Source organism: Myotis davidii, unplaced genomic scaffold, assembly GCF_000327345.1.
Source record: "Myotis davidii unplaced genomic scaffold, ASM32734v1 scaffold329, whole genome shotgun sequence".
NCBI classification, from domain to species: Eukaryota; Metazoa; Chordata; class Mammalia; order Chiroptera; family Vespertilionidae; genus Myotis; species Myotis davidii.
Genome location: NW_006300374.1, coordinates 418032 through 438330, shown reverse-complemented (window position 1 = coordinate 438330; position 20299 = coordinate 418032). Strand labels below are relative to the sequence as shown.

At 47.8% G+C, this 20299-nt stretch overlaps 1 protein-coding gene across 1 annotated transcript; it reads right to left on the bottom strand.

The window, feature by feature from the left end:
• Positions 1 to 1031: 1031 nt before the first annotated feature.
• Positions 1032 to 19684, bottom strand: KIAA1147 (KIAA1147 ortholog). Its single transcript, XM_006777129.2, has 8 exons — positions 19560 to 19684; positions 18461 to 18619; positions 13627 to 13780; positions 11312 to 11450; positions 10017 to 10148; positions 9683 to 9833; positions 9035 to 9103; positions 1032 to 7072 (listed from the first exon to the last, which is right to left on the bottom strand). The coding sequence occupies exons 1-8, from the start codon at positions 19652 to 19654 to the stop codon at positions 6877 to 6879; spliced, it is 1095 nt and encodes a 364-aa protein (XP_006777192.2). The 5' UTR covers positions 19655 to 19684; the 3' UTR covers positions 1032 to 6876.
• Positions 19685 to 20299: the final 615 nt, after the last annotated feature.

The window sequence follows — 20299 nt, the reverse complement described above, 5'->3', positions numbered from 1 at the left end:
GAAAAGTTTTCACATGAGCCGGAGAACTGAGCACATCCTGATTCTAGAGTAAAGGACCAGCCGGAATCTGGTAGGCAGCCAGCACGTGTGTGTCAGGGCTTCTAGTCCTTCCATCAAAATCATGAAACTTAGCATTGGGGAGGATATTTAATCCAGGTTACTATTTTCAGTCACTTTAAATAGAAACATGCCCTGATTTAAACTATATCCTGTGAGACTATGGTTTCCTTATGTACTGCCTTGTCCTTCCATATAATGTGCATGCAGAGGCCATTTAGCCGTGCAACTAGGAGAGGGTCATCCTTGTCGGCCACACCGGGAAGCTGAGGCATCCAGACAACCCGAGTCCCTCGCCTCCTGTTTAGTACAAACCTCTGTCAGACCAACTTCACTCACAAGCTAAGGCGATTTCTATCAAATAACTTAATGTAAAGCCTTTTGCATGCATGGTTATCATTCTATGTGTCTGGTGCTTTACATAAGCAACTGGTTGATTCAGTTCTCATAGCAGCCTTAGGAAATAGGTAATGTCACGGTCATGTAGCTGGGAAAATAGGAGCCTGGCTTAAAAACACATCAACAATGTTAGCAATTTACTGCCCATGTTTAAAAATCAAATAAAAAAATTTCATGTCCACATACACACACACGCAATATATATGTATATCTCTCTCAATCATACATATACGTGAATATACATATAATATAGAATGTCTTAAAGTAACCTTTGGTGGGAGGAGACGTGAAACGGAAGGCTGTGGTCTCTGTGGTGTCCTCCGCTAGAAGTCGTCTGATGGGATTGGGGTTCGAGGTCCGGGCTCCTCCAGATGGCAGTTATTCCGGCTTTGGTTCCCATTACCTAGAGAATGTCTGTCCTTGGCCTCCAGGGGGACAGGCCCCAGCTCTCGGGTTTCCCACACTGTCGCGGGAAGTGAGGTCAGTGCAGCCGTGGGTTCTGCTCTTGCATTGGGGCGTCACTCCCTACTACAGACACATTTCTTGGACCAGGTGAAGGACTGCGCACACATATGTTCATGTTAAAATGTGAATTTTAATTGTAAAAATTATTTTCTGTAAATATAGTTATATCAGCCTCTCTACACACAACTTGGTTCAGATATATACAGATATGATATACACAGATGTTATTTGTACCACAGAACAAAATCAGTTCAAGAAACACTTTGAAACTCAGGATAATCCTAACTTTTTCTGGGCCTTTAAAATTATCACCATTGAAAACAGAGCAAGAATAACATACCTATAAGCAGTAGTACTCAGGGTAAAGTTTATCAACTGACGTACTGATGTCATAAGATGAGGTAAAGATTTGAAACAAAAGTAGACTCAGTTCCTCTTATTGCTATAACTCTTATACTGGGGTGTTAATCAAAATAGGGGCTGGACATTTAAGGTGACAAGGGACACTATGCTTTTCCTAACTTGGGAAAAATAGGAAAATCTTTTCCAAAGCTACAACTTTTTCAGAAAGGGTTTATTTCTCAGACCCACAAAAAGTTTAGCCCACAAGCTTGGGGTAAATAAAGGATGTTACCTTTGTTTTCTACTCTCCCCTAATGGCCCCTCCCACCCGGTCTGACAAAAGCCCAAAATCTACACCTCCCCTCACTGTGGTCTCCCTAAGCACGCTAGACTGAAACACTTTTCCTGATGCCACTTCAAAAGTATGTTTATACTTTTTCTTAGCTTAATTTGCCCAGAGGAAGTTTTCACTCGAATGTCAAATTAGCAATCAACTAACTCAGTGACCTCTGTGTACATTTGTCCTTTTTTGGATCATCTCTGGCCAATCTGTAATACCCTGCCCCACCTTCCCAGCTATCCTTAGAAAGCAAAGCAAACTGATCTTCAGTCTAACTGGGCTTTCCACCGCAAACAGGTGATTCACACTGACCTCCCATTAAGTAATTCAAGTTTCTGAATGTAGGGCCTACTGCCTCTGGAAGCCCATGCTATGCTGAGCTTCTATAATAAACGGAAGAAATGAAAGCAGAGCTTTACTGCCCCATCATTACCTTTACAGCATTAGAAAATGCTGATTTCCTTTCTTAATGTGCAGCTTCATCCAGCTGCCCCTGTTCTCCAGCTCCAAACGTGAGTTAAAGTGCCAGTTATAAAACTGCCTCCCACAGTCAAGAGGCCTAATCAGCATTATTCCATTTGCCCCCTTTGCATGAGAGTTTTACTTTAGGTTGGGGACTCTATGTCACCCTCCCTAGGACTGTCAGGTCTATCTCCTACAGAGTGCGACTAGATTTCACAGTCCTGCCCAGCCAGGGTGGCCCAGTGGTTGGGCATCAATCCATGAATCAATCCATGAACTAAGAGGTCACAGGTTCAATTCTTGGTCAGGGCACATGCCCACCAGTGGGCATGCAAGGAGGCAGGTCAACGTTTCTCTATTCCTCTCCCTTCTCTCTCTTAAATGAATAAAAACATATGTATAAGAAAAAGATTTCACAGTCCTTGTTCACTCTCCAAAACATCTAAAGTCATAAAACATTTATGGGGTCTCAGTTGCTTCTAAATTCCCAAACTGCCCATTTCTTCTAGGATTACAGTTTGGAAATTTCCTTCCATTCTAACATCTGCATACTCATTTCATCACACAGTAATATTGATATAAAAATAAACTTCCATTTCTTATAAGAAAAAACATTAACTTAATTCACAGTTAGGCTTTCCCCATAATACTCAGTACTCCACTGGCTCCTGGGAACAGAGGTATATTAGTAACACAATGGAATATTAAAAATCCACAACTTGGGAGTAAAAGGAGCTCTTAACTCCTTCTCTTTTGCTACCTGATTCAGAAAACGGTTTTCCTGAAATGCGGGGGGGGGCGGCCTAAGGAAATAAGCATCTGGGTCTGCAGGATCCTCACTGGCTGCAGGACATGGTGGAGCTGAGCAGGGCAGGGGAAAGCCCGGGACTGGACTTTTCTTGGATCCTCCGCCCACTAGCGAGGAACCTAACGGAGATAAAGCTGTGCATGGGTGTTGGTCCCCAGATTAACTTTCTTGCTGTTTTCTGTCATCACACTAAGGCAAGTTCACTGCCAATCAGAACACTGTCTTATGATTTCCTCCCCTCCTGTACCTCTGCAAGAATGAGCTGCTCTGGGCCTGGAGAAAGCATCTTAGTCCATTCCCTGGGCCTTGTCGTTTCATATAAAACACACCAGAAAAACAAAAAAAAAGGTCCCTGAGGTCCGGTTCGGCCTCTTCCCTGGAGGGTTCCTATACCACCATTAAAAGGTTAATTTGTTACTGCCCTTTGCAAAAGTTTCCCTAAAGGCCTCAGTTTAAAGGTGAATAATCTCCTCTTTTTATTGTGCCTAAAGGGCTCTCGATGTATCAAGACAAATAGCTGGCTGCTCCTCCTGGCCACCAGCAGGAGAAACAGTGATTCAGCTGTGATTTAATTGAGCTTTGTCTTATCCTCTAGCTGAAATATTACAGGCCGTTTCACTGATAAATGAATCTTCACACACGGTATTTAGAATTACCTACACCCCGTGCTATACTTAAATTCCCCATCTCGACTTTCACATGGAACCAAACAAGGTCAAGTTATAGATGCAAATTCCTATGCTAACTTATTTCCACCAATAAATACACCCATGAATTCGGCTTCCCTGCCCCAGCCAACTGCAAGAAGAGGTGTCGCATGGATGAAGGATTTGGGAAGCACATGCCTCCTAACTCATGGAGTCACAATTTACTGAGGCCCAGGGCCCCAACTGGGCAGAACGTCATGCTCCACGAAAGCCAAAGCAAATTCTCAACATCGTGGCCCAGACTTTTCAATTGGTAGGCGATAAGCCCGACCATTTCTGAGTCCTTCCAAAGGCAGCCCCGAGCTAGAGGACAACTGGACATGGTGGCAAAGGCTGACTACTGCCATCTGCCAAGCCTGCAAACTTGAAAAACCCACTTTAACATCAGTAACCCCCATGCCTGGATTAGGTCTCACCAGGATTCTCGCAACCTGGAGTTTCTTCCAACGCGACCTCAGGATGTCAGCGCAGCCCAGGAATCTCAGGTCAGCAGTTCCCAGGATGGTTCCCGGCTCCCAGCACGACACAAGCTCAGGTTGAAAGTTGCCCAAGGGACCAGGCCAGTGGGACCAGGGAGGGTTTGCTCCAGCAACAGCCCTCAGTCAAGGGGCCACACCCCAGGTTAGGTTTCCAACAGGTTCCAGGTCAGTGGTCTCGATAGGCATCCCAGCTTACAGACCGGGAAGGCAGGACCTCAAAGGATGCTCACCAACATCTTCCAAACAAAAGCGATGGTTTCTCAGTATTTCAACAGGGACAGAAAACCAAACCCAGGTGGCTTCCAGCTTCTGCCGCCGCCACCCAAGGATTCCTACCTCAGACCTCACACACTCATTCCCCTTCTAGGAAACGGGCAGCGAATCATGCTGGGCTGGGCTGCCCACGCAAGACAGTGGGGAGGAGGCAGGGGGATGGCAGTCAGGTCCACAGCAAGCTTTCAACGGGGAACCTGCACATCTCAATCGAAGCAAGAAATGCTCGGGAGATGACAAACCGCGACAAAGGGAATACAGAGCCAGTGTGCACGCTGGTCAGCCAAGCAGAGGTGGCACCACACCGACTTTCCAGTCCCACGAGGAAGCTGCAGGGCAGGGAAGGCCGGCAGGGAGGGGACAGACAAGTGCCGCTTTGGGGTCAGCTGGGGCCAGGCTCCCCATGACCTAAGACATGGCACAGCCTCGTGTGTGTTCCCCACTGGGGCACCCAGACCCCAGCCCTCTGCATGGCATGAGGGTGGACACACGGACATGCCAGACAGATGGCTGCCCACAGCAGTGGAGTTGAGCGAAGCCCAGAGCCCCTGACACACCATTCAAAGGGAACTCCAGGAGCCTCATTTTCACCCCACCACCTGTACCTCAGCACTTCCGAGCTCCGAGTTTATAAGATCACAGACACAAGTGTTTGCATGCACAGACTGGAGCCGAAGGGCTGAAAAGGCATTCTTCCAACACACTCCCCAGTTCCACGGAAACAGCGTCTGCCCGTGTCCTCCACGGGAATCTGCCCTGCCCTTCCACCCCCACCCCTGCTCCGACCACCCACCCCCAGCTTTGCACCCCTGAACCTTCCGCACACCACCAACAGTAACCAGGACTCGGCCCTGTGAGAAGGCCGCCCGGAGCTGAGAGAGGGCGCTCCTCTAGGAAAACAGCAGGGCAGCTTGCACACGGATGTTTTCTTCTATAAACACACATACTACTGACATGACTGCAGGGAGAGAAATGTACTGCACAGTCTACATTTCAATGCCCACACTTATTTACATATTTACAGAAAAGGCACTGCCCTGATGGCTCGATGCCTGTTGGCGGTCCCACGTGTGCATCTCTGTAGCCTTGAATTCCTTCAGAAGGAGCCACAGTGAAAACAGCTCAGTCATGCGACTCACCCACTGGAAGGTTATTTCTCTCTGCTGTGTGCATTAGCCTGGCCACAGACACGACACACTGATGGCTATTCCGGTAACACCCAGGCAGGAAGGGGGTAGGGGAAGGAATTATTTCCTTAAGTCAAAATCCTAAATTACGGCCCTAAAACTACTCACAGGAGCTGGCTTCCTATGTCACAATCGCTACCTCACTGAAGCTGACGTCCATCCGTCGAACGCCCAGCCAAAGCGAACAGGCAGGGATCGATGGGAGCTGTCCGGACTGAAACCTCTGAGAGGAAAGCAGAAACTCACCTGATACTTGGGTTCCCGAACGCTCTCCCAGGAAAGGCACTGTCATATTTGCTAACAAACCTGATAGGTCCCTGTCCCCAGTTACTTAGCTCAAGGAACGTCCTCTCTGCAGGAGGAGCTCTGAGGCTCCATGCCAGCCCACGGTCTTGCTAATGTGCTCTCAGCTCGGTGTTAACCAGCTCAGATCCTGGCTGGATTACAGAAGCCAGGGAGGCTTTGCTTTGATCCGAGGCTCTACGGGTCACGCCTCCGGAGGACTCGCCCGGATAAAGGAACATCTTCTATCCTGCACCTCAATTCCTCCATCTTTGGGCAACAAATGCTACTCTTTGAAAATACCCAAATTATTCCAAGAGGATGGGTAGCCCTTAAAGGAGACTGAATTCGAAAATGGATTTGCCAACCCATCCCGAGGGGGATTCTGAGGAGGAGGACTACTGCACTGAGTGGTCGCCAAGAACTGGGAGGAGTCTAGGCTGACTGACAAGGAGCCTCTCCCCGTGGCCCGGGCCCAGGAGAAGCTCGTAATCAGGGTCGGAAACATCCTTCTGTCCCACTCAGACCTCTACTCACAGGAAGACATAGATTTGTCCTAATGAACAGGAAAATGGATCTGACCCCCAGCCTGGACTCTCAGAACTGATGACTTTGAAAGGTCACCTGGTCTAGCTTCCGCCACGGGGGACACCCACAATCACACTTAGGGAAGACGTGGTTTCCTCCTTGAATCCATCGCGGGCCACAGGCCACACAGAGTTCCGGAACAGCCCACCTGTGTCTCCAGAGATCAGCCCACTCCTACAAGACTTGGCCTTTGCCGCATCTCAGGGCATTCAACAAGGAGGGGAGAGAGGCAACGCTGATGAGAACACCCGAGACCAAAGCAGGCAGCAACTCTGGAAGAAGGCGGCAGACTCCAGGGTCCTGCCGAAGCAGCACACAAACCACGGCAGTCTCATCTCACCTCTCCAGAGCAAGGGAAGAACGGCGATTGCAAAAATTACATCGGTTGGAAAGTATAAACAATATCCCTTTGTGTCCACTTAATAAAAAGTGAGCCCTCGGGGGCCTGGCGGAGTCCCGCGAGCAGCTCACCAGCCCGGCTCCCCTCCTATGGGCAGCAGGGGTTGTCGATGACCAACATGACGTCGATGCCGTAGGCCTCCAGCAGGTCCATGAGGAAGCTGCGGTCGCCCTGGGGGTCCAGGCCCATGCCCCGCGCGTGCTCGGCTGTCAGAGTTTTGTCCTGACTGGCGGACACCTCCAGCAGCGTCTGGAATATCCGGTTGTTTTGCTCGAGGAAAAACCTGCATTCCCGAGACGAGACACAGAAGAGGGAGGGCGGAAAAGACAAGAAGCTCAAACAGAGAGTCCACGCCTGGGGAACCAGGCCACACTCTTGTTGAATATACCTTTCAATGGTTTAAAAAAGTCAGAAATCTCTTTTAAAAAAGGAAACAGGACCAAAGTTAAACGGAAGGGTTGTTCAAGTACGACTAAGGTTTGCAAAGAAAACACTGGGATTAATCCCGGTATGATCAAGGGAATCTCTGAGCAAGTGATGGCCTGCTGGGAGGGGACCAGAAGGTTAAACACAGGCTGGCGGAGCGGGGGGCGTGCTGTGTTCCTCTCTGTGCTTAGTCACAGGGGAGTTAAGACAACAATGGAGCTCCAGTTCTGAGGTCAGGCCCTTCAGAGAGAAACAAATGCACCTTCTGGGCCTGGGCTGGGTAACAGCGGCGGCAGGAGGCTCTGAAACGACTGACGCCTGGGCCTCTGCAGCCTCGCTGGCCGACACGGATGCCCAAGTTAAAGGTGCAACTCTGAGGAGCTGTGGCGGGCATGGGGCGCTCTGAAACCAGCAAGGCTGCGCGTGACAGGTGAGGGAGACACCGAGCCACGCTGCAGGAACTAGCACTGCCACAGCTGACCATCATCCTTGGTGTCTGTTTCCCTTTGATTACTTTTTAAACATTATTCACAGAGCATGCTCTCATGTCACTGATTTGCAGAACCACAGGAATATGTGAACCGTGCCCAGAGAAGGCATTCGGTACCCAGGCTGCTTGGCTGGTCCCACAGTGCTCTCGGGCGGGCTCTGCAACGGCGCCTCATGGCCAAGGATGCTGTGGACACCTGGAACTCCAGGTACCAGGGAAGGTGTCAACCCTTGAGGGACCATTCCCAGGTACTCTGACACCTCAACAGCTTGTAAGTGGGCACCAGAAGGTACACTTTCTCAGGATCACAGTCCTGCACTTTGTTGAAATATCAATATTACATTTTCAACACCAAAGCCATAGAGGGTTGTCACTGCAAGCTCCCCCACCAATGCAGTACGGGGCGCGGGGAGACCACACCCCACCCAGGACAGGGCAAAGGTCTCCTCACTAAGCACTAGTTCAGAGCTGCTCAGGAATGAAGCCGATGCTCTGAGGGATACAGGCTGGGCTCCCACCCTGACCACCAACAGATCGGGGGGCATGATTTCATTAGGTTCAAGGGTTAAATTTTCAGATTATCCCATAAGATTCAGTGCAAAGAACTGCTCTACCCAAAGGCAGCAGCGGAGAAGTCCCTGAGTCCTGAGGGACAGACAGCTCCTATGCAGTGGACATCCTGCAAATGCCCAACAGGACAAACCCCAGCACCCCATTTCCTCTTAATGACCTTCCCCTGCTTTTTTCCTTAGCTCCTCTGGGCCCCCCACTAATAGCATGTAGGGGTTTAGAGCTGACAGTATGGAGCCCAGCTCTGAGTGCCCTGGGCAGAGGGAAGGAAAAAGGGGACATGCAGTAAACCTGACAAGCTTGGGGGGCACATGGCGGCCTGACAAGCTCACTGACCAAAAGTGACCCCACGGCAGGGTCTGACCACCAGATACTAACTGGACAGGTCATGGCAGGCAGTCCCAACCCAGGCCCACAGCTCCTCGGCAAAGGTCGGACTCTGCCTTATGTGAGCTCCGTCCACTGTTGTCGTGTAGCTTGGAAAACACACAATCAGTGGGCTTCAGGCACCGTCCTTCCATCTCCTCCTTTAATTCTAATGCATAAAATAAGCTCCAAAACTGCCATTCTCCAGAGCATTTGAGATTTTGCTTCCCAGCAATTGTTTGGCTCAAAGTCAAAAATTACCTACAGGTTTGTATATTTCTTACATGGACAGAAGCAATAAGGGACCTCCCTGGCCTGCAGCATGACCTGGGAGGGACCCGGCGTACAGCACTGGTGCTCAGGGAGGCCCCACAGCCCAGCCCAGCAACTTACAGCACAAAGAGGTCCTCTTCACATGGGCCGTAGTCCCCCTCTACCTCCTGGGAGTACAGCAGCGTCTGCCTGTTGTGGGGAAGCACCATGAGACTCTGCAGGGCTGCAAGGTCTCTGTCATCGGCAAGGTCATCGTGAGGGTATCCACACAGACCACTTCCACCCAGGAACGAGGAGAACCCAGAGCAGGTCCCCCATCCAAAGGCAGGGAGAGAAGGGGCCGGACAGGAATAAATAGGACTGGGAGTCAATCCCTGGGTCCAGGGCCGGGTCTGGCCCTGTGTCACCTCAAGCAAGTGGCAATCTTTCCCATTTGCCCATCAGGTGGGATGCTAATGAGGCCACTGGTTGTGCAGGACAGTGAACTGTGGGGCATTATGAAGCAGCTCGGTACTGTGGTGCACACGCCAAATGCTCCAGGCCTGGCCTCTGCTCTGCAGATTCAAGTCCATCAGAAAGCAGCCCCCAACACAATCTGCTGTGCTATCAGGAGGCTGTGCTGGGCCCCGCTTCATCACCGCCCATCGCCCAGGCCTGCCATATGCTCTGAGGGGAGGGGTGGGCTGGATGGGATGGCAGAGACCCCGGTCCAGGGTCCCACCTGGGCACATCTCCCTGAGGGCACTGCCGGGGCTGCCTGGGCTCTACCTCTGCTCATTGAGCCGCCGGTATTTCTCCCGGTCGGCGCTGTTGATCTTCAGCAGGGGCTGCAGGTGGTCGTGGTGTGTCTTCACATTCTGGTTGTCCACGTAGACATCATACAGCTCCCGCTTCTCCTCGAAAATCTTCTCCGTGGTGCCTGTGAGACCCGAGGGCAGGAGCTGGACCCAGAGGCCGTCACCGAGGGCACCAGCCCACCCGCCAGGGAACAGGAGCCCAGGAGCCCGAGTCCCTGAAAAGGGCCCTTGGGGAGCTGGGAGGCTGTGGAAGGTACTCGGGGCAGGGGCATGTGGGCAGGAGGCGGGGAGGGCCCCGTACTCACAGGCCACATAGGACACCTCTACCTCCAGGCTCTCGATGTCAGCCACGTTCACATAGAAGAAAGGCTTGGACTCGGGAATGGTGCCCCCGAGGCCGGGCAGGGAGACGTTGGCCAGGCAGCAGCAGCAGTATACTGTGGGGACGGAGACGGTGAGGGGTAGAGTCTGTCCCTCCCAGCCCCTCTGCCTGCGAAGCCGCCAGCCCTCTCTGAGCCCTCAGCCTCCAAGGATGCTATGGAAGGCTTTGCTCTATGCTGCCCAGGTGCCTGAGTAGCAGGTGGTCCTGATTCCAAGGAGGTGATGGGAGCCTGTTAGGTACCGCAGCAGAACTGAGGTCCTCAAGGCCATGTCAGTGATGGCCTATGAGACCCAATGGGCAGGTCTCAGTCTTTCCTGTGCTAGGGCTTGCGTAGGGGCACTGCTGACCTGACCTCCTCAACATTCCCGCCTACTATGACCTCCACCTTCTGGCCCCTTCCTCCTGACAGTCCCACCTCAGTCTCTTCTGTCTTCCTCCTTATGGTTCACCTCTTGAGCTTCTCTTCTCTCCTCTCCCCACAGATGCTGTCCATCATATTGTGATCAGCCCAACATTCCCCCAGGGTCCTGACCCAACTACACCAGTGCCCGGTGGACATCTGGAGAAGGCCTCACAGCACTCACCATGTCCAAAGTTCACTCTCATACCACCTGCTCCTCCTCAGTCCCCATCTGGTGGCCCTAACATCCTTGTCACCCTAGACTCGTGGTCGGCAAACTGCGGCTCGCGAGCCACATGCGGCTCTTTGGCCCCTTGAGTGTGGCTCTTCCTAAGCCTTAGGAGTACCCTAATTAAGTTAATAACAATGTACCTACCTATATAGTTTAAGTTTAAAAAATTTGGCTTTCAAAAGAAATTTCAATCATTGTACTGTTGATATTTGGCTCTGTTGACTAATGAGTTTGCCGACCACTGTCCTAGACTCTTCCTCCATTACAACCTCACACACATCAGAACCTTATAACCCAACCACATACCAAATGCTGTCAAGCTTATCTCTTAACTACAATCCATCTTCTCTGTTCTAATCCAGACCCTTATCTGTCACAGGACCATTGGTACATCACCCAGTGCATTTTCTGCATTGCCACGAGTCCACATTCTAAATCCAGATCCAACCAGTTCACTCCAGGCTTAAAACTCTGGCCCCCTCCCTTGATGTGGCCCAGACCCTTCTGAACTTGGTCAACAATGGAAAGACTCAAGCATTTGCCCTGGGGAACTCAGGAAGAGCCTCTGACATTAGCCTCTAGTTACCTCGATAGCACACGACACCCACAGGAGGGGGAGAAAATATCAGAATGCGCTTTCTAAGTAAGGCAAATTTCCAAAGAATGAGGATCTGTTCTCCAAAGAACTTAATAAACTGAGACATGCAGCCAGCTGGGTGTGTGATCTGAAAAAATAAAAAGGGAGTAATAGCTTGTTAGAAATGTCATTTTAAAAATATTCAAACAATAAAAACAATCACAATAATTCAAACACTTGGAAGCTGAATAGCATACTATTAAACAATGAGTGGGTTACCAAAGAGATCAAAGAAGAAATAAAAAAAACATCCTGGAAACAAATGACAATGAAAACACACAATCCAAAATCTTTGGGACACAGCGAAAGCAGTGTTGAGAGGGAGTTTCATAGCATTACAGGCCTACCTCAAAAAACAAGAAATACTGGTAATAAACCATCTAACTCTGCAACTTTAAGAATTAGAAAAGAGCAACAAGAAAATCCCAGAGTGAGCAGAAGGAAATAATAAAGATCAGAGCAGAAATAAATGACAGAGAGACCAAAAAAAATACAAAAGATCAATAAAACCAAAAGCTGGTTCTTTGAAAGGATGAACAAGATTGATGAACCTCTAGCCAGGCTCACCAAGAAGCAAAGAGAGAGGACCCAAATAAACAAAATCAGAAATGAAAGAGGCGAAATAACAACAGACCGCACAGAAACACAAAGAATCGTAAAAAAATACTATGAGCCACTCTATTCCAACAAACTGGTCAATCTAGAAGAAATGGACATATTCCTACAAAAAATATTCAATACAGGCGGGTGTGAACCCCTCTAAAATAAACCCCAAAGTATAACCAAACAGATGCAGGTTACTTCCACATAAAGTGATAGTTTCCTCTTTCAAAGTCCCACCTTTAAATTAGAGGCCTATCACTCAACAGCTCTCCTGACACACTGAAGTTTGAGTTCAAGGGTCACTAACTACTTTACTCAGGAGAGATAGGTGCTGGGGAAACAGGACTGAACGAAACTTCTTAAGAGTCATAAATAGAAGTATCTGATGTGACCGTACACCCCAGCAAGAACATTTGACTCACAAACATTACTGGACACTGCAAGGTATGAAATGATGAGCAAAGGGTCCCAAAATAGGTCCCCAAATGTATGGGGACCCAGCTGCTGTGCAGAATGAGGTCTCTGCGAAGGCTGCTGGCTGCCTCTGAGCCCTCAGCCTCCAAGGATGCTATTGAGGGCTTTGCTCTGTGCTGTCCAGGTACCTGAGTAACCAGGTGGTCCTGCATTCTGAGGTCACCAGGAAGAAGACCCACAGGGCCTGCTGGCGGAACAGTCCACTGCACTTCAACTGCAACCATCCCTCCTTTCATGGTAAACACAGGAGCCTGTCACTCGGTCAGTAAGGTATGGAGGCCCTCAGTCCAAAACCCTCAAGGAACTCAATGCTCCCAACAACGACGTGAGCTCAGAAGTGGGTACACTTCCCCAGTCGAGCCTTCAGATGAGACTCAAACCCTGACTGACACCTTAACTGTGGTCTCACAAGAGATCATGAAGCAGGGTACCCAGCTAAGCCATACCTGATTCCTGAGCCACAGAAACTGTGAGATGATAAATATGCACTGGTTGAAACCATTAATTTGGCAGCCACTGTTGGCCATGCCTTCCCTCAGTTTGGAATCAGCATCCCTCACTTTCTGCCTATCCAAACACTTCAGGGATCACCTCTTCTTCTAAAAAGCCTTCCCTGATTTCTCCCTTAGACTCATGACATAATTTCTCTATCAGGAAGCTCAAGGTTTCTGAAGTATCTTGTGACCACCTACAAGGTCACAAGTTCATAGTCATCTTCCCCCCCCCAACACCTAACACTTGGCCAGCTGTTTTGTTAACTGTAAACAAATATATCCTAGTACAAAGGCAAAGTCCTTCAGAAAAAATACACAATAAAGCAATATACAAAACACTCTAACAAAAAAATGTGATACCCGCTGTAACTCTTCATCGTTAGCTCAAATGTCTGACTTTAAAATGTCTGAATCAATGGACTCAAAACCACCTCTTTCCCCCCGGAATCCACCCAGACTGGCCTATCAATACGATTTTGCACAAAGATTATGAAAGGTCTAGAAAGCACAGTGTTTAAGGTAATTTGCTTTACGTTTTAAAAGAACCCAAATGCTAGTTAGCAATCCTACTCTATCAAAAGTGGACGTTGGGCACAAGCCCAAGACATAAATTCCTTATTAATTAAAAACACAAGCAAGCACTACAGTATGCAGACACAAGCCCAAAACGTGCGAGAGTACAGCAGACCTCACCTTCATCTCTGGGTACATGTACCGGTGGATGGAAGGCAGCCAGTAGACGGGGGGCAGGCTGCCGCCCCTCCCGGGACCAGCATGGAGCACCCCTTTCTTGTCCTCATAGAAGGCAGCCAGATGGGAGTAATGTCCTGGCATCTCCAGTTGATGTCTGCAAACAGTCACATGCAGGGTGAGATCGAGATCTGGTGGCTGTCACAGCTCTGTCCCTTAACCCTCACCCCCCATCCCCCACCCCCACATCCCCACCCCAAGGGCTGCAACACTTAGGGGCAAAGGCCCAGATAAACTGAAAAGACCCCTTTTCTGAGGTTTCCCAGGATGCCCCCTTGGGAATTCAGGAGATCCTTAGGAAAAGCTCCAACATGGGATCTGATACTCCCTGACAGGTGGGGGATGCATTCCCCTGCTCACGGGGAACAGGCAGAATTCTCAGACTGTGACCAATGCCTATCGTTCCTGGGCGAGGTGTGCTGACCACTGTGTGGGGCTTCCCAGAGCCTGGCTGTGGGCCTGAGAAGGGGGGCCTGGGAAGACCATGATCCCTGCTCTGAGCTGCTCTTTGTTGAGAAATCATGCTTGCGGCTTTGTTGTTGTGAGAGAATAAGAGGAAGCAGTGTCTCAAACAAGAGGAAACAATTATTGGATGTCACTAAGGGCTCAGAATTTCCATACCAAGTAATGAATAAAAAGCTCAGAATCTCTTCCTCCCCTCCTGCCTTCCCCACTTGGGATGGCAGAGCCCGGTGGTGGGCAGCCCTGCTAACTGCCCCAAATCAAGAAAGCTGCCTGGAGGCCCTGGACCACTTGGACAACGGGGATTCTGCCTTCACGGTGAATGCGGGAGTGCAGGGAGTACTATTTGGCACTATGTTTAATGGGGGTGTTAAGAGTTGAACTGTGTCCCCACCAAAAAATATGTTGGAGTTCCTCAGAACGTGACCTTATTTGGAAACTAGTGACCTGGTGCACAGATTCATGCACATTGAAAAGAAATTAATTAGAAGGTGGCTGGTGGGGCAGGATTGGGCGAGAGGGGCTGAAGACGCCCTGGAGCCAACATCCCATGGTCCCTCCCCAGTGTCTTTGGAGTGAGCAGGGTACCTCCAGCAGGTGGGGTCCTTTGGCCTGGCCTGCAGGGATAAGGCCGAAACCGGCTCTCTGACATCCCCCGAGGGGTCCCAGAGTGCGAGAGGACACTCTGCAAAGTTGCTATCATACAGCGGGTGGAACACAAACGCAAGTGCAGCAAACCAAATTCCGGGCCGACAGTGCCCTCAGCAACAACATAACCACGGCCGAAGGTGGAATTGCGCGGCCTCGCGAGGAATCAGGCTCCCTCCTCTCTGGTTTTGGGGTGTGTCATTCGAGAACCCCCTCTGCCAAGTCACTGCAGCTTGGCAGCTCCTGCGTTGAGCATCTGCCTCCTGGTGGTCAGTGCACATCATAGCTACCAGTCGGATGGACACTTAGCATATTAGCCTTTTATATGTATAAATAGGGTCTGCACAGTTAATTAAGGTGAGTCTTAACCCAATGTGACTGGGTTCCTTATAAAAAGGGGAGATTTGGACACAGGCACACACATGCAGGGAAGACGCCATGAGAAGATGAAAGCAGAGAGCAGGAGTGAAGGCAAGGCCGCCAGCAAACCCCACTGCGGAGAGGCAAAGACACATCACCCCTCCCAGCCTTGCAGGAGCCAGCCCTGCCAGCACCCTGATTGTATTCTTTGGCCTCCGGACTGTGAGAAACACATTTCTGTTCTAAGTCACCCAGTTTTTGGTACTTTGTTAAGGTAACCCTAGGACACTGACATAGGGAGGACTAAAATAGGCACCTACACCTTTTTAGCCCATTTGTGCTTTCTCGGCACCATACAATTTCCTCCCACTGCAACAAAAAGAATCCAAATCTAGCTTTATCGCGCAAGGGGAGGCTCCTGTAATTACGGCTGGAACATCGAAGACTAACACAGGCCACCTCCCCAAACTGTCACTGTTGCTGACCACAAATGCTGACACAAACCATTAGACCCAAGACTTTCATTGTCCAACCAGCTCCACTCCAGAGTGACCAGCAGCCCTAGCCTGAGGCCACGGCTGCCACTTCACCTAGAGGTCCCAGGCAAGTCACTACACTTTCCAAAATCCATTTTCTCTTTCCTTAAAATGCAGATGGTGCATTTCAGTAGACACCGGCACCACCTGGAGAGGGATTACTTTGAGATGTAAATGAAATGAAGTAGAAAAGGTGCCTCACACCATTTGTGACATGTCAGTCACGCACACATCAGTCCCAGTGATCCTGCGGTGGCTAGCCAGGCACATAGGGAGGGCTCAGGAACCAGGGGGATGGGGAAGGTTCTGGGCAAGCCCAGGAGGAGACCTTCAGGCAAATTTACATTTTAAAAAGAAAAAAAGCATCAACTACATTCATGAACGATTACTAAAATAAATGTCTCCCGAGTAACAGCTCTCTAACTCAGGGGTTCCTATACAGTCTGTTTTAAGCTTTGCCCGGGGTACTTATAATCACTGCTTTCACTCTTACAAAAATGTTCATGTGGATGGGAAATCCGCAGTGACTCACTCAGTTGTGTTTGTCTATCTGAGCAGATGGCAGATTTCAGACCCTCTTCAGGGCTGTGTGTCAAACTGAGACAAGTTTGATGAATACAAAATAACCCAAAGACAAGATTACGTTCAAGGGTGTTTTCATTAGGACCTAATTTCCCTAAAGAGAAGAGTGAGATTCATTTACTGTTTTTTTAGTACTGTATTTTCCATGTTAAAGGGGGTAATTTATGTAATGTTTTATTATTTTCTTGGTTCATTGGTGATTTGCTGCTCCGCTGACTGTTCTGTTTGGCTGCATTAAATGCTATGCTTGAACCAAGACGCTAAAGAAAAGCTGAGTCAGGATCCTGTCCTCTGACAGCCTCAGACACTCCCAGCTGATGGAGCGGAGTGGGCAGGAATATGAAACGTAGAATATGAACATCGACATCAACACAAATTGGCAGTTCCTGCATAATTGGTAAACAACTGTGGTAGGAAAGCCTCAAAATTTAAACACTATAGATTTTGTAATAAACAAGATTGATCATCAAACCATAATACCAAGATAAACTGAAAGATGCTGCAACAAAATTCAGTGCTAGAAGGTAAAGGGGGCATCAAAGATGCAGGAGACCTCCTGGAGATCTGACCTAGGAGGATGCACAGATTAAGAAACTACCACCATGCATTTATGCAGATGTCCAAGAGGCGTGACATGGTAAAAGCTGACGAGTAATTGACACAATACTAGTACATGCTACTGATATGAAGCTCCATGCGGATGAAGACAATGCTCTAGAAGATGGCAGAAGACAAGACAGAAAACCTAGGTCCCAGGATGACCCAGTAGAACACAGCCACCTACCATCCAGGAGGGCTTCTCCCTCTCTGGGACAATCATGCAGAAAAAAAGAGCGGTATTTCTATCTTGTTTGATTCGCTGTATATTGGATCTCACAACTGAGAGCTAAGAACTGAGGGGATTATAATTATAGAACTTTATGTACTAGATATTGCAAACTATAAAAATTGAGATGGGAAGCGGGAGAAGAGCTGGGAAAAAGTAGAAGATAATGGACTCTGTCAACAGTTGAAATGCAATTTAAAAACCAATGACACCTATACAAAGATTTCTGCACTTTACTGTACATGTTATTCCTCAATAAAAATAAGAATGATACTGTATCTTCATGTTTTTCATAACTTTGGAGGAATAGATCAAGAAATAATATATCTTATTGTGAAAAAATATATATTCTCTTAGAGTCTGACAATTCCTTAAGTTTCATTTATTCTGTTCCTAATAGATACAATTAAAATTAAATATATTTCATGAAAACAACCTATTTGTTAAATTAAATCCTCATAAAATAGTAATACCATCTTTATAAAATTATTTCTATTTTACAATGGCATTCACTGCATATTGAGAATGGATCTCTCTGAGTGGAAAGATTTTTAAAAATGGACATCTCTGAGTGGGAGGATTTTAAAAATTCATTTGTACTTCTATATTAATTTTTAAATAAACATGTTTTCCCCCCACAAACAATAAATTTCATGTTGTTTCAAAGATAATAATCAAGAGAGATTGTTATATAAAAAAATCAAAATAATGATAAATTTAAAAAGTACAGGAGATAAAAGTGTATGTATGTGTATATATATCGTATGATGCCAAGGATATATTTTTACAGTGTATACACACACACACACACACACATCAGAAAGGAGACAAATGTACTAAAATTTTAACAGCATTTTAAGGATTAGCGATAGATTTCTCCCTCAAAATCTGAAATGAAATTGGAGTACTTACATAATGAAAAAGACTGTTAAATGACTAATAGTTTTGCTGCTTCTGCCAAAAATTCCCTTTCTATTACCCAAGTAATAATAATTACCCTAAATAAATGATTAGGCTTAAAAAAATTAAGAGTCTGTTTGCCTCCCTGGGGCAAGGAGGTTATTATCATGACTCCAGGAAACAAAGGTCATGCACATGGCAGCAAATTATTTAATCAGATGAACTGGATGACAGTTTTAAAATAAGGCAAAACCTACCCCAGCTTTCATTATAGTATGGAGAATTATTAGGTGGTACCTTAGCTGAAACAAAAAGGCCACCACCTGAGGCATGAAACACGGTCGAGGATGTTCTTGGAAAGGCATCTGTTGCTTTGACACACAACCTTGATCGCCAAGGGCTCGTCAAGACACCAGCGGACAGATCCCTGCTGCCTCCCCGCACGCGTATCTAAGCCACGTACCGGACCTGGTTCTCCAAGAAGTGCATGTACCGGTAAAGCAGGGTGTAGGACGGAGACAGGATGCCCACGGACTTCATGCGTGCTCCGCGCTCCAGCTCGCTCTCCACCGGCATGTTGGCGAAGCAGGCCAGGCCGAAGAAGGGGCCCTTCCGGAAATAGCTAAAATGGACCAAATAAGCAGTGTGGTTCACAATCAGAGAGAGAGATTTTGTTTTGCTTTTTTTTTTCATTTGAGATGCAGTCCCCAAAAAAGAAAAAACTGTGCCCACGGCTCTATGTAAGAAAGCTCAGCCTAAAAATAACACTTTTTAGGATCTCAGGGGAACAATTAGCCTAAGCTACTCAACCTCCCAAACGAAAGACCCAGGCTCTAAAGAAATGATGGAGCTCGCCAAGGGGCATCCAGCTGGAGCCAGGACTGAACTCTGGCAAGCCTGCTACCCAACTGGCCATGACCATGAATATGTCCCTTCTCCTCTCCTGCATAACCAAGGACCTGATGGAAGACCTAGTACAAAGATTCATCTCCAGGCCTGTCTGGAACCAGCAATCCGTGTCATCAGCAGAAACAGTGTTGACTCTGTCCTCACTTCCTGAGGCTCTGATCTAACAGAGCCTGTGACCAGCGCGGCTACATTTCCTTCCTCTTTCTCATACTGCATCAGTCATGGGTTCAGCCCGAGGGGAAGATTAAAGCTACTTCATTAGCTCACGTTCTTTCCCTTTGCTCCCTCTCCCAAGAACCTTAGTTACACAGGACGATAACCTGGCCTGACTTAAGGCTGGAATTTCAAGCTTTAGCACATAAATATCTTGAGTTAACTGAAACTAAACCAAAACTCCATGTTTTCATTAAAGCCAAACCTCAAGTGAGGGCCAATAGTTTTTTAGAAAAAAACTACAGTAGAAGCTCTTAACTTCTTTGGGTCATGAAACCCAAATGAAATGTAAGGACCTTCTTGCTAGAAAAATAATATAAATGCAAAACTATATATATTTTTTCAGGGCATTTACACACGCCTCCTGAAGACCCCCTTTCGCTCGGGCGAAGTACAAGGTGGAGAGAAAATGAAGAAGACTTACATTCAGAAGTACTTACATGAAATCAGACTGGATTTTATGGGACCCACTGGCCATAGACTTGAACTCAACACCTTCAAGGTCAATATCGTGAGGTAAACACCATTCCACCATGTTTCCTGTGCGGAAGGGAGGACACAGTTAAAAGAAGCAAAGTCATTCAAAGAACAAGGCTGAGTGCAGGGCTCAGCACAGCTGGCACCACAGGCAACAAACTCAGTAACCTGTTAAAACTGTAACTTACCTACATTCTTGCTGTGTAGGCACAGAAAAATACTATACTAAGTGTTCTCATAACTATTCAGCTCAATGGGTTTTCCCAACGTGCATACACCTGTAACCAGCGCCAAGACCAAGATGCAGAACAGATCTAACAGATCTGCATGTCAGAAGCCTCTCAAGCCCCCTCCAAGTCACCAACCCTCTCCTGACTTTCAACACCATGCATTAGTTTTTGAAATCTGTATAAATGTGATCATCGTGTGTGTTCTCTTTTGCTCAGTATTTTTTTTTTTTGCAAGATTCATTCACATCGGTGCGTGGAGCAAGTACTTCCATCCTATGCATATATCACTGTTTATTTACTTAACTGTTGATATACATTTAGCTCATTTTCAATTTAATGCTATTACAAATATCACTGCTATAGACTGTCTGATGGATACAATTGGAGGCCGAACTCCATTGCTCAGAACTCCTTTTCCTGTGTGTTTCGGGTCCACATGGGAAGTGGAAGTGAAGCAGTAGCTGTGTTGTATT